This window comes from Astatotilapia calliptera, chromosome 2 (assembly GCF_964374335.1).
Source record: "Astatotilapia calliptera chromosome 2, fAstCal68.1, whole genome shotgun sequence".
NCBI classification, from domain to species: domain Eukaryota; kingdom Metazoa; phylum Chordata; class Actinopteri; order Cichliformes; family Cichlidae; genus Astatotilapia; species Astatotilapia calliptera.
This window is the reverse complement of record NC_137423.1, coordinates 8,295,261-8,308,972: the sequence shown is the minus strand read 5'-3', so window position 1 is coordinate 8,308,972 and position 13,712 is coordinate 8,295,261. Positions and strand designations below refer to the sequence as shown.

At 41.7% G+C, this 13,712-nt stretch overlaps 1 protein-coding gene across 1 annotated transcript in view; it reads right to left on the bottom strand.

Annotated features, from left to right (window-relative positions):
* The window catches only part of fat4 (FAT atypical cadherin 4), a 100,323-nt gene that overhangs the window by 47,637 nt on the left and 38,974 nt on the right, over window positions 1-13,712 (bottom strand). Inside the window, exon 2 of the mRNA XM_026183531.2 lies at window positions 1,416-1,547. Coding sequence (XP_026039316.2) covers window positions 1,416-1,547 — 132 coding nt within the window. The remainder of the gene's footprint in view (window positions 1-1,415; window positions 1,548-13,712) is intronic.

Sequence of the window (13,712 nt, the reverse complement as noted above, 5' to 3'; positions counted from 1 at the left end):
TAAGCACCACAGGTCAAGCTTCTCTTAACTTCAGATATGTGGAAAAAGTGAACAACTGCACAATTTGATTTCAATACCATATGCTAAGCCTTTCAAGATCAAAACTGTGAATAGTTTGGAACTGAAAAAAGAAAATAATCAAATAAAGTCCTTAAATCCCCCTACTGAAAAGACTGACTTGCCTCCAGGTCCGAGATTTACAGTCAATATAGTATTCTGACAAAAGAGAAATGGCATAAAGTGGGACTTTGTATGACTTTTCTCACATTCAGAGCAAAGAGATGGGAGCGAGGTAACAGCTGTGCAATAAAAACGTGTGGCCTCATAAGTTAACATTAAATCTGAGTCCATATTCCTGCGTTCTAATCTCTCGCCCCTCTATGGCCCGAGTCTTTCCACTCACTTCAACTGTGTCCTTTGGCTTTGGCGAGGGACCGCAGACCTTTGAGATGCCGGCAGGGCCTGCTTTTTGCTCGCGGCAGGATTTAATGTCCGTATCCTGCCGAAAGCAGCCAAAGATGGAGCCTTTGACTAATTCAGAGTGATACTGCTGATGTAATGTGAACTACGGGGACCGCGGAGGGACTATCAGGATGACAGGACGAAGAATCAATCGATGTTTCTGCGACACCAGTGGACTCAAGACATCTCAGATAACATCAACATTTAAGGGTGAAAATGAGCAGACTCTAAATGTGCGTGTGTCTTAGGGGAAAGCACATTAATTGCTACAAAGCGGTGATTTATGCTTTTGTGGTAGTGCGTAAGAGTTGAGGCAGGCAAGGATGGTGCTTTCCCAAACTGTCTTGGCTGCTTTGTGTCACTGTGTGGAGTCGCGAGCACGTGCACATCTGACCTTGAACTCAACTAACGCTGTACTCTACAACAGGCAATTCCCTATTTTTAATGAAATTTAATCAAATAATTAGCAATATCTATAGATGATAGTAAAAATTACAATTTCCCACAGCTAAAGGCAACATCTTTAAATCACAGCAAAAACCCAGAAAATTGACAATAATGTTTTTTTAATCCTGAGGTAATATACTGCTGAGATTTTCCATATACCAGGTTATGACTTTTATTGCCAATGACAGCGACTGTAAAATTAAGAACTGCTGTAAAAATAAATACTACCCTTATCAGAATAATAATGAATTCACAATCATAATCAATCAGGGACATGCAGTCTAGACTGTTTCCATTTCTTTTTGCCTTGAATATTTGCAATTTTGGTATGAAAATGGTCAACTGACAACGATGTTTAAAAAACATTTGAATTTTTAGTGGTTTTGACACTGTAGGAACAAAAATTTAGAGCACGTTTTTAATTCAAATCGCTTCCAGGATATCTATTCCGAAAGCGGTGAAGTGGAAAACGGGCAAAGAAAAGCACAAAGACACCGAGCCATTACCTCGTCCGCATCCGTGGCTGTTAGCTGCATTATCTTGAAGCCATCTCCAACGTTTTCCTCGATGGTCACGTCAAGAATGTCATTAGGGAAAACGGGCGGGTTGTCGTTGACATCCTGCAGCGTGATCTCCACCTGTGGAGGAAGAATAAACAGCACACTTTCCATTAAAGTACTGCCAACCTGTTACAGTCTGTCTGCAACAGCTGTTGAGATCGCTGTAAAGAAAAAAACCCCGTCTGAGTCGTCTCGGGTTTCAGAAGATGAAGAAGCTGCACTAGCAGGGAAATTTATCATTTTCTGGCTCCACGGGGTATAGAGAGGAAAAAGTGTGAAATTATCAGCTGCGAGTCTTGCCGTGAAAGCTTGCAAACAAGAAAGCCTGAATTTTTCTCCCATCCAAAGTTCGTGTATTTTTCGATCTACTAACAGAACAAGTCACATCTTAAACTGACAGAACTATATAACTGCTCGAGAGTGAATGCTCTATAAAAATGTGATGATAAATATAGTTCAAAGAAAAAGTGAATTTCTGAAAGTTGGTGCTGCTTTAGGTGCGACACCAACCCACGATAAGCTTCTGTAAACCAACATATCTAGAGAAGTGCATTGTGGGTCTATGGTAGACCTCATATACCCCACTGTCACTGGAGCTCATGGAAACTGTATCATTTACAAATTGACTTGAGGCTCTTTTCCGCAAATGTAACAGTAGAGCAAACTAACTGCAGCGCAGGGATTTTCACTTTCAAGTCTTACAAACCAAAATAAACACACATTACAGTAGACCACGGACCCCCCATGTGGAAAAACTTTGCCCCCCCACACTGAAATACTTGTTCTAATAAATTAAATCTAATACAGATGCGACAGTGGGAAGAGTGAAACCTATGATTAGATCAGTTGTTTATAGAAATTATACGATTTCAAGTGAATCAAAGCGTCCGTTGGCTTTTGCTCATTCACTCAAGACCATGTGGAGCACAAACGTTCTGTGACCACACGTGGAGAACCCTCCGCCACCATCCCGGCTTGCAGCTAATACTCCATGTGTGGACGTCCCTTTCAAGAATGTTTGTTGTTGTGCTTTTGATTGGACAAGTTGTTTGTTCATAGTAAAGGAACTCTTGAATTGATGATCTTTTATGCTCAACTTAGCCAGCACGCGCACTGATAAAGCTTAACGCAGATGATAAAGAAGCAATCGGTACTCCATCGATAATTTAGAATGCTAACCGTGAGCCAGGTCTTCTTACAAAAAAAACTGAATGAAATCCAACAAGGTAGAAGCAACAGACATGCACATTATGGATTTTCAGTGGTTTGTGCATCTAAATAAGTTTACTGCTTTGCTTTCAACCATGGGTGGCTGTAGCTCAGGTGGCAGAGCAGGTCAGCCCCTAATCAGAAGGTCGGTGGTTCGATCCCAGGCTGCATCCTGGCTGCATGCCAAATATCCTTGGGCAAGATACTAACCCCGTGTTTGCCTACTGGTGGTGGTCAGAGGGCCCGGTGGCGCCTGTGTCCGGCAGCCTCGCCTCTGTCAGTGCGCCCCAGGGCAGCTGTGGCTACAATGTAGCTTGCTATCACCAGTGTGTGAATGTGTGTGTGAATGGGTGAATGACTGAATGTAGTGTAAAGCGCTGCATTTGTATAGCGCTTTTCTATGGACTAGAAAAGCGCTATACAAATGCAGGCCATCTATGGTATAGGAGCACAGTATGAGCAGTCACATGACCCCGTTTGTCCGTCTGAGGGGGAAAGTGGAAACCCTGGAGACAGTGAGAGTGACACATTTATGGCTTCAGATGTTCTGCGTCTAGCGTGGTGATATTACATTTCCACTCGCATCCCACAACTTAAACTGCTATCCCTTCCACCTCATCTACTAACCCAAATATGCATTTCAAAGCCAGTAAACATGGCTCGCTTTTGAATCATAACAGACATTTTGCTGCGCATTCTCTGTTTATTGCTTCTATAAATATGGAAAAGCCGTGTTTAAATTCTCCAGTGATAGGATCTCCATTAATGTTGACAGTGATTATGGTAATTCTTGTGCCAGGCATCACTGTAACACACACGCGCACGCAGCGAGGCATTACTGAGATGATATAAAGAAATGGGAAAAGAACAGTTGTTAAAAGTCTACAGTGGGTGCCGCATTTTTTTTTTTTTTGAGGTAACAAGAGTTTCCCAGTGGGCATTTATAGAGCAGACAACAGGCCTCAAGGCCGTATGACCACAGAGGTGGGGGGCTTAAACACAGCGGTCTATTCATACTGGGCTATTTACAGGAAAAGCGGCCTTCACATGTCCCACAAATCTGCTTTGCAACCAACAGAAACAGGAAGCGCTTCATAACAGCTGCCACTGACGCCTTTTGGGAAAAGTTTAATTAAAGTTGACCCAGAACAAAAAGCCTGATGGGGGATATGGCTGAAATAGTGTCACAGCCTGACTGAATAAAATACTCTTCTGCTGTTCACTAATGTGACACCGCGAGGGCAAGTCTGAGCAAGGTCACAATTAGAATGAATCCAGTCGCTTAACACTGCCTGGATGCCAGGATGCTGTCCACTTATTAAACCCACTCTGAGTTGGTGTCTGTCTGTCTGCATGAGTGGAGATAATTACAGAAGAACAAGACAGATTATGTCCCGGGCACCGGCAATACAGAAGTCTCATAAACAACCACAATGACAGCGGCTCTCGACTCAACTTGCGCCCGAGCCGAGGGACCGGGGCAAAGTCAACAAACAATGAATATTTATCTCCAACCCTGTGTGTCCCCTTGATGTGTAAATAATGCAAGGCCCACTTCTGAGGAGTGAACTAATTAGGGTAGAAGTGCAGTTTTGAGAAATAATTACGCCTTATGCTTCCAGTTTGCATTACCCAGGCTCCCACGGGACAGCAACATATCAAAGCGCTCTGGTGAAAAATTCATCGGAGGAAGAGGAAGCGAGGTCAGGAGAGGGAGGCTGAGAGAGGCAGGAAGAGAGGTTTTGTTCCCTCTACCTGTCTGCTGCTCATGGCGAGCAGGCGGTTAACCCAGATGCCGTGGCCCAGGCAGGTGAAACACATTAGTTTACAAGGCAAAGATTGTGTTTCACGAACTACTGTTTCAAGTTGCAGGTGCTGCTAACTGGCCGCCAGAGTTTTATTATTTATGGAGAGGTATGAATGATTCAGGTGTCAAGCGGTTCCTGAGTGCTGTCGATTATAAGACCGTAAGTGATGGAAAGTATTTGTCCGAGAGCCTGAGACCAGAGCTCAGGAGTGATAAATTCATCTAAAATTCCCAGAGCTTGTATGATGCATGCAGAAATGACAGGTGGAAAAATTTAGATGTCTGAGCTCATGTCATGTAATCAAATCTCTTTTCTTGCGCATAAAGTTGAAATTTAAAGAGTAAGTTCACCTTAAACCACAAGAGACGTTTTTCTCACCGACCTCTGTTTTGATTGCGAGTCCAACACAGATCGAGTGAAGGAACTGTCAAATTTGCTTTTCTTAGAGCTTTAAAATGATATATTTCAGTATTTCAAAAGCAATGTGTATTTCTAGTACAAATGTCCCTGTTACAATATAACATTACTCTTTCTACCAATACAGAACACTGGGGACGATTAAAGATGATGAACTGAAACTTTAAAAATCATCACAAATAAAATCTGCACAGTATTGTGCAAAAATCTTGAGCCACACCTCATTTCTTTACATTTTGCTACGAAAATGGGAAAAAGGTGCAGAGATTTATTGAAGCATGTGGGTACATACATGGAAACAGAGTTTGTACAATTCTGATGAGCTTTAAAGTCAATATTTGGAGTGACCACCTTTATTCTTCAACACAGCCTAAACTTTCTTGTAATTTCTTTAAGTAGTCCTTAAGTAGGATATTCAAAGCCTTTTTTGGGTGTTTTTTTGTCCTGTTCTCTGTCAACATGATAGCACACTGCTTCAATAATGTTGAGGTCCGCACTGTGGCGAGGCAAATCCATGACTGGTAGATTTCCACTGCAAGTGTTTTCTTTCAGAAAGTCTAGAAAACTATTGCTCATGACCACTTTACACTAAAACTAAAAACTATTGCAAAGCAATATATCAAAAATGCATAAAATCAACAACTTGGATGGCTTGTAAGTGAATCTTACCATATAGCTGCCTAATAGGTGAAGCCTAACAAACACCCAGTAGCTAAAAAGGCCCTAACTTTGGGTCTTAATAAATTCTAATCAGTCATTTATAAGAAAAAACTTCAACCCCTATACAGTTACTATAAAGAGATAAAACAGCCATAGAAACCCAAACTGCTTTTGGCATAAGGTTGTAGACATGCTTATTTCTGCTGTACATTTGGGAATTTTAACATAGTGGGGGTCGATTGACTTTTGGAGCGTGACATAAAGTGGAAATACAAGGAACTGCAGCTTCTGGCTGCAGTTCCATATTGCTTCAGTTTCTCAACACGAGAGGCTGCCTCCAGGTACCAACACTCCACATTTATCCATCTTTAGAAATACTTGCTCGTAGATTAAAAGCAATATCAAAGTAAAGGAATTCAGTTCAAGCGTAACAGCATATACCAGAACACGTCTTCGATTCCACCACATTTTATTTTCCACAATGAGAAGGAACCAGTTGTGGTTACAGCTGGAAAAAAATATATATCTATCACCTGCGTCCTTGAATGCCATTTTCACCACATCTAAAAAGTGGAAGTTGCACAGGTTTTCATATGTTTCCCACTTAAAAAATCTCATACTTGCTCTCTTGCCAGGTCCACTGCAGACAGTCAGACACAGGCAGAGGGGAGATTTAATGTAGAAGCAAAAGATGTATTATTTGAGTCCGGTCCCATGTACACTGCACACACATTTTGTCAGTTAGCGACTCAGTTGTTTTTAATAACTAGTAGAGAGTCTGATAATTAAGTGAGCAATGGTGTGCATTAAAAATGAGTAATGCAGTGCATGCTTGCTCCACTGAACGCCACGAACCTCTGAGTGAAAAGGGTGAACTTCACATCATTAGCACAAACGTTTCTTCCAACCTCGCTGAAAAAAATGTGACCTCTGAGTGCAACTGATGCAACAGTTGGCCTGTAAATGTTGAGATCATCTGATCGTTAAAAAAAGTAGAAAAAATTGCTGGAGCTGGGTGCGCCTCCTGCTGGAAATAATCATTTCAAAATGATTAAATGTCTCATTAGATGCTGTTGACGACTTGGGGTCAAGGGTTGGGGGAAGCACCAACTTCCCGTGCTCATTATACTCGGCCTCTGAGATTGAACGATTCCACTTTGCATCATCCGCTTTTCACTGATGTGCACGAAGATCAACTTGGGCCTAATGTGTTAAAAACTGGGATCACAAAGCAATCCAAAATACTCCACTTCATCACAGAGTCTGAGCCAGAATCATACGCTGTTAAAGTTATTCAGGCTTTTTTGGCCGAGTCGAAACTGTTAAATTGGACAAAGAGATTTTTGCAAAGCCATAAAAGAGTTGACACTAAAAGCCTTTGATTATGATGACGTGTAAGAAATAAATAACCAAAATGAATTCCATCGATGTTTGTCTCTTTAGAGCGACGTGATGGACGTCTAAGGTTCTGTTTATCTAACACTTCAGCTGGTATAATGCAAGGACTATAAAGAGTTGAAGGTTGGTACAGCTCGTGGCGGTTAGCTGAGTATTTCAACAGAAGCTGAAAAATACTTCAAGTGCTGCGTTTCCAAAAAGGAGCAGAAGAGTCATCAGTGAGCCTTCTCATATTCTGAGAGGTTACATCCCTTCCAACCACTAACTGGGAAACCTTTGAGGAACCACACCCAGGCAGGTCAGTAAGGACATCTGAAACAATTCCCACAACTGATTCGACAAAGCATCAAACTTCCAGGAACTTCGAACTAACTCGCAACATACTGGAAAATCATGGAGTCTCCACACTTCCTGCACTATATAAGGGGCACTGTATTGTATGAAGGAATCTGTCATCTCTGAACTGAAATGGATTACCGACCGTCTAGAAAAAGCCCAGGCCCGTGTCTGTGTTTGCCTTACTTAATCTGAAAACCGTATGGCATGATCCATGTGCATCTGATGAATTCCCTGCTATGTATAAAGAGAAACTGTAAAGAGGACCTGAATGATAGAAGGCCACATTCAACATGATACATTTCCCGCAGCTCTAGAGACACACAGACAAAGACCAGCATTATTTCACTTCATCTTCACTTCCTCCTCTAGCTCTTCTTGTGGTTATTTCAGCTGTTTAGACCGAACATCGTAGACTCTTGGCTCCAGATTTATGGAGCTAAAGAAGTCACGAGTTCTGTGGGTCAAGGATATTGGTAAAAGTGGTTCAGTCTTCTAACAACAAAAGGAAACACAACTAAATAATTAAGACAAGGTCAAATGGAGCTCTTCTGTACGGCTTCTTTAACACGTGTACAATCGCAACTGGCTCCATCTGTCAAACAAAGGCCTGCAGAGTAATTCATCTTCCAACCGCAGTCATCAGGCTCGGCAAAGTGCATGCGCGCCCTGGAGACAGGAATTTGCTGGAGATGGGAACGTGCCCGGGAAAAAGCAGACAAAGCTGGATGTCAGCCAAACCTCAACGCACAGTGTAAGGGAAAAGTCAGGATACGATCATATCCCCCTCAAGTCCCCCCTAAAATTTTCTGCAGTCCCATGAAAAAAAGAAAAAAGAACAACACTAAGGAATAAAATGAGAGACAAAACAACACAAAAAAACCCAGGAGAGTCTGCAAATGATCAGAGAGCACCTCGGCCATAAGCAACCAACAAGGGGAGAGACGATGTTGGACAAGTGGTTTTAATAAAAGGGATCACTCTGCTCTCGGTGGACCACTTCACCAACTGTTAAAAGATTGTTTGTCTACAGCAGGCCTCTTCAAGCCCCCTGCGAACTCTTGCCAAATGAGGTTCCCTCCAAGTGTTTCGAGCGGAATATCGTTAGCTTCATAGCATAAGTGCCTAAGTCATTGACTTAGTCCAATGACTTAGGCACTTATGCTATGAAGCTAACGATATACTGTATAATCCAACAGAACAAATAACCTTCCAGGTCATGTGGGCCAGCGTATTGTTTCACCCAGGCTCTGGGCCATCTTTGCACACAGCAGAGTGAAAAAAAATTGTGATGGATTGCTATTTTTAATGGTCTTGTATCCGGCTGCGAGCAGCGCATACAGGGGTTCTTCTTCACTATAAACAGCCATAACTCTTTCTCCATTATTCCTACCTGGGAGAGTTAGATGGAAAGTTTAATTAGACCTTGCGCAAGATCAGAGTAGAGACAAGATTTCGCTCTCCTTGAAGCTGGAGTACAATTCAAAGCCATCGCTGAAATTACCATAGCCTATTAACTGCAGCGCGTTCTGTATCCATGGATTAAAAGGTTAGAAGAACATCAAAACAAGCATTTTCTCCTTCTGGTGAGATGAAAGTTAAAAAACAAAATAATTAGCCTATTTGTGAGAAGTATGCTTTGAAGATATAAGAGAAGAAATGTATTTTGTTTTTATCAGTTGTCTGTCTTTTTGAAGGAGTTCTTAAAAATGGAAGGAGACCATAATGGCCGCCTGTCTCGGTGTTGGTGCCACTGACTCTGCGTGAGTCTATGGCCTTATCACTCTCACTCGCTCTCGCTACAATTACTTCCAATCACGGCATTCAAGCCGTGCAGACCATGGAAAGCAGAGCAAATGAGAAACACAGCACTTTGTTACCCCTAAAATAGATCAAAAACACAACTATGTTCAGATTTTTAACCATTTCTGGGACTGATTTCTGTAAAAAAAAAAAGCCATTAATTATTGTAGAAATGGCTCAACGTGCCTAAAGCTTAATAGAAAACGACTTGTGACCAGTGACTTTTTCATCAGCCTCAGTATCATTTCTGGATACTTTGCACTATGTTTCAGAGCAAAATAATGCATCTAGTCCTACTGTTTACTTCTTAAGGGTTAACATACTGCTTTGTTTAAAAATGCTCCTAATGACAGCACATTTTTGCAAAGGGTAAGAGATTTGAGAATATTTCCCAGCCTGTGGATGAGCTTGTAATCCATAAACTGATTTAAAATAATGGAAAAACAAAGCTTCATGTTTCATCCCGTACTGTAGCTGCAGTAAAGTCAAATGCTTTGCCACAGATTAAATTCTTTAACAGTAATGAAGACAGAGTGTGTGCCAAATGGATCACTTAGAACATCAAAAACAGGGCCTACAAACTACTACATAAACTACTTAACACACCTAATGGGAAGGTTCTTCAGTAAAGGCTCTTGTACATTTTTTCCTTTAGATGAACAAACTATTATTTCAATGCGGTGCTCAAAAAAAGGACCAAGTAATATTTTTCTCTAATAACGCAAATTTGCTTCAATATGTCTGGAGCCGTTGGAAAATTGTTCCAAGTAATGCACGTAATCACAGACCTCGCAGTAGTGAGATTTTTACAGATAAATGCTCAATCTGAGTGACATACAGTAGATATCAGGCATCTTTCTCTAAAGCCAGCGTTGGTTTCCAAGACTTCTGGAAGGTCTGTGCGAGGCTTTAAAGACCATTATGGCATCAGTTTCATTGTTACTGTCACCCACTGATAAATGCATAAGATTTACAGGAGCTGAGGGAATGAAAAAACACATTAACGAAGGATCTCTGTTTGGATTTGACCTAATTATTAATAAATCAAATCTGCGATGACACTCTCCCCCTTCATCCCCAATGCAGTCTGCTACTTCTGAGGATAATTAAACAATTAGCCTATGCTAATGATGTTTAGGACTGATCAGATTATCTGTCCATTAGATCTGACTTCCATCATGGTGACGTGTTGGAAGAAGATGAAAGGAAATTTCCCTCCCAGACGTTTCATCTACCTGTTTGTTAGTAACAGAGCATGTATCCCTCCACTGACTTAGAGGGTCTATATTTAATAACTGTTTTGCAAGTAAAGTTACAAAAGATAAAAAGAAATCAACTGAACGAAACACAAAAAAGTGCATGAGTGGAAGGGTCAGGAATATAAGTACACATATGGTTTTGTGCGTGTCTATGTGAGCGGTGGTGTAGAAACCGGCTTTAATCCAAAACAGGACTTGGATTGTTGTGTGAAAAGCTGCAGGCACCCCCTGCAGCCCCTGTTTATGTGAAAAAGCCCTGAAAACATTAGTGCAGAGGAGCAGCAGAGTGGGGGTAGGTAGAGTGGATATATTTGTGTGTGTGTGTGAATGTGGGGGAGCTCTAGTAGTCAACTTGTGGCTGACCTGTGCTCCAGGAGGAAGCCTGACTGCCACCCAAGGTCCTGCTGATTAAATGAAAAATAACATGGTAGCTTAAGTGATAATTTGGAACAATGGGCGGACGTTTAGGTTTCACATTTTGATGGTCTTAGATGTTTCTATTCTTGTGTGATGCTTAAATGTAACGCCATTTAGTACGTTGAAGATAAATATGGGGAATTTTCAGTGTATAGCGCTCCGGGAAATCTGATTTTCCTTCTTACCGAGCATTGGATAAGACACACACCGCTCTCACGTCTGTGTGTTACGCATGGAGCCTGAACCGGGCAGCGGTTAGCTGAGCTGACCATAAAATGGAAACACAAACTGAAATGTAAAAACGGCAATTTGTGGTTTTATGGGGAGTTACGTATTGTAACTACAAGCAAGTTTATCCATCCACCTAGGACTTCTGTTAGCTGCATAACATCTGCATTCTATCAAAAAACACCAAAAAACGGGAAACGACCTAAAAAAAAAAAACACCTTTCTTAATGTATATACGTTGATTATATCAGTGTTTCCACCTGCTCTTGGTCTTAAAGCTAAAGTACGCAAATTCCTGGAAAAGTCATCTGTATACCAAATTAAGCTAAATGTATCATGTCCTGTCGATTATTGTAAAAAAAGGCACAATTTCAACACAAAAATATCACACAGTAACTCATCCCACTTAAGCCTCAGCCTCACTGTAAAATCGACTGCTAAAAGCCATAACAGTGGCCCCTTTGCCCTCTATTCTGATTCTACTGACCAGATCATGTAATAACATTAAAAAAATAGTGACCACCAGTTGCCCAGTGACCACACTAATAAAGCTCTTAAAATCACAGCTCCACGTCACATATTTGACCGTATTATTCCTGATCCTATAAATACCTTATTCCTATTCCTGCTTCACTGCCATGAAATGTAATTTTGGTGTATTATACATCTGCCTCGGTCATTTAGGCCTCAGCAGGAAACAGCTTGGCAAGAAAACCTGATCTGAAGACATTCTGAGGGGTAAAAGGAAAAAAATTGACGGAGAAATGTTGATGAATTTAACATGAGGTGGTGTAAAAAAAGTCTTCTGCCAAATAACTTGACAATGAGGGACAGTTTCCCCTGCTGAAGTCATTCATGGAAACGGGCTGGAGGGCCTGGAGACAGCTCTGCCTCTCTTTTCTTCTTCTCACTCACAGATACAATCACAGATGAAAATGCAGACTCTGCACCGATCACACAGGAGGCCGTGACATGCTCATTCATACATGCGTGATGGCCACCCTTCCCCCCTTTATTCCGGACACATACCTCCGCTTCCACATTATAGAGGTCTTACAAGGCCTCACATGTTTAACTCCCTATTATTATGATGAAGATGGGCCTTTTAGAAATACCATCCATCTTAATTAACAAGCCATTTGTATGCGCTTCAGCCCCCACGACAAAGCAGCATGGGAAGAAATCCTGTGGCCAAAGACGAATTCTAGAGCTCTAAGACATCATTAGTGGATTAAAAAACAAAAAAAAAGAAAGCCTTTAACGGCCTTCCCATGTTGCCTGCATATTTCATTATCTCCCACTGTTTGTGGCAATTCCCAGTTTCATCCTCTGGGTTTTTGGGGCTTTTTTAACCAATGAGCTCCAAAACTTTCTCCATGCAGCGAGAGCCTTGCTTCTCATTCCTTTAAAGTTCAACATAATTTGAGGCACTCTCCTCTTGATTTACAGCCCGGCCTTAACATCACTGCCTTCGCCGTCTGTAAAGTTAAAGCAACTGACGTATATAGCATGTCGCTCTGCGGCTACCGAAACGAGTGAATATAATTTCTGCCTTTAGACGTCAGGCACGAACAAACAAACGTCAGCCTCGATATGATCTGTTTTCTCTCACCAGTTCTGAAGCTACGGCTCGCAATAAGAAGAGCCGCTGAAAGATCACTATGTTAAAGTGGCGCCTTTTTAGCAGATGCCTGGCTTTCGAAATGGTCACTTTTCTGGGTGGTGTGTGCGTCTGAGTGCATGGGGTCTTCCCATAGGGCCTATGTCTGGAAAACAAAAAGGAAATGTCTCAAAAACAGCCTTATGGGTAATCTGCCTTCACAGCCATTGCTTTCTTCTTTTCTTTTTCTTTCTTTTTCTTTGTCTGGCGGCACGCTTGAACGCAGCTGAATAGCCAAGAGACAATTCGTCTCAATTCTGCTTTCAGGACGCCTACAGAGGCTATTAATTGTCAACTCATAAAGGCCCCATACACGCCCCATGTGAGAGGAAGCACCTCATACTCTGGGACTCTTTTTCTCAATCTCCTCGTCAGTTTTAGCTGTCTCTACTATTATCCATAACACCTTTAGGTTTTCTCTAGGGTTTAGAGGGTCAGAGCACGAGGTCAGGAGGTTATTATTAATTCCGCTGAGAAGTTGCATTGTGGGAGCTCTTGGTTACTCTGGGGTCAAAAGCTCACGTTAGTACAAGGGTGTCATTTGTTAGTTGACCTTTCTTGCGGCTCTGACAAGCATTTTGTCGATCGGGGGAAAGACAAAAAGGATAGGGAGAGCGCATGACTTCTGTTGTTCATTTCTATCACTTGCTGCTTTAAATAAATCCTCCAGACTTTTACCTCAAAAAAGAGACAGACTGCCCAGACAACAGGACTTGTGGGTATTTGGGAATTTGACAGAAATAAATACTCAGACAACAAAAGAGCAATGCTGTTCTTCTCTTCTTTTTACTTGGGAAGTGAAACCAGCAATCAGCAAGCATTCAAACAAAGGACTTCATACAACGGTGAACAAGAAAAAAAACGTTGATGTTTACTAGTGGGGAAATTGTTTAGTCTAGCAAAGACAGCAACAACAAAATTCAAATGTCATTATCAATATCTGTGGCAAGCAATGTGGAGATGAAACATAACATATACAGCGTGTCCAGAACTCACTCCTCACCCAGGCAAGCACACAAACAGAGCCTGAGAAGTGGCATATTAATTC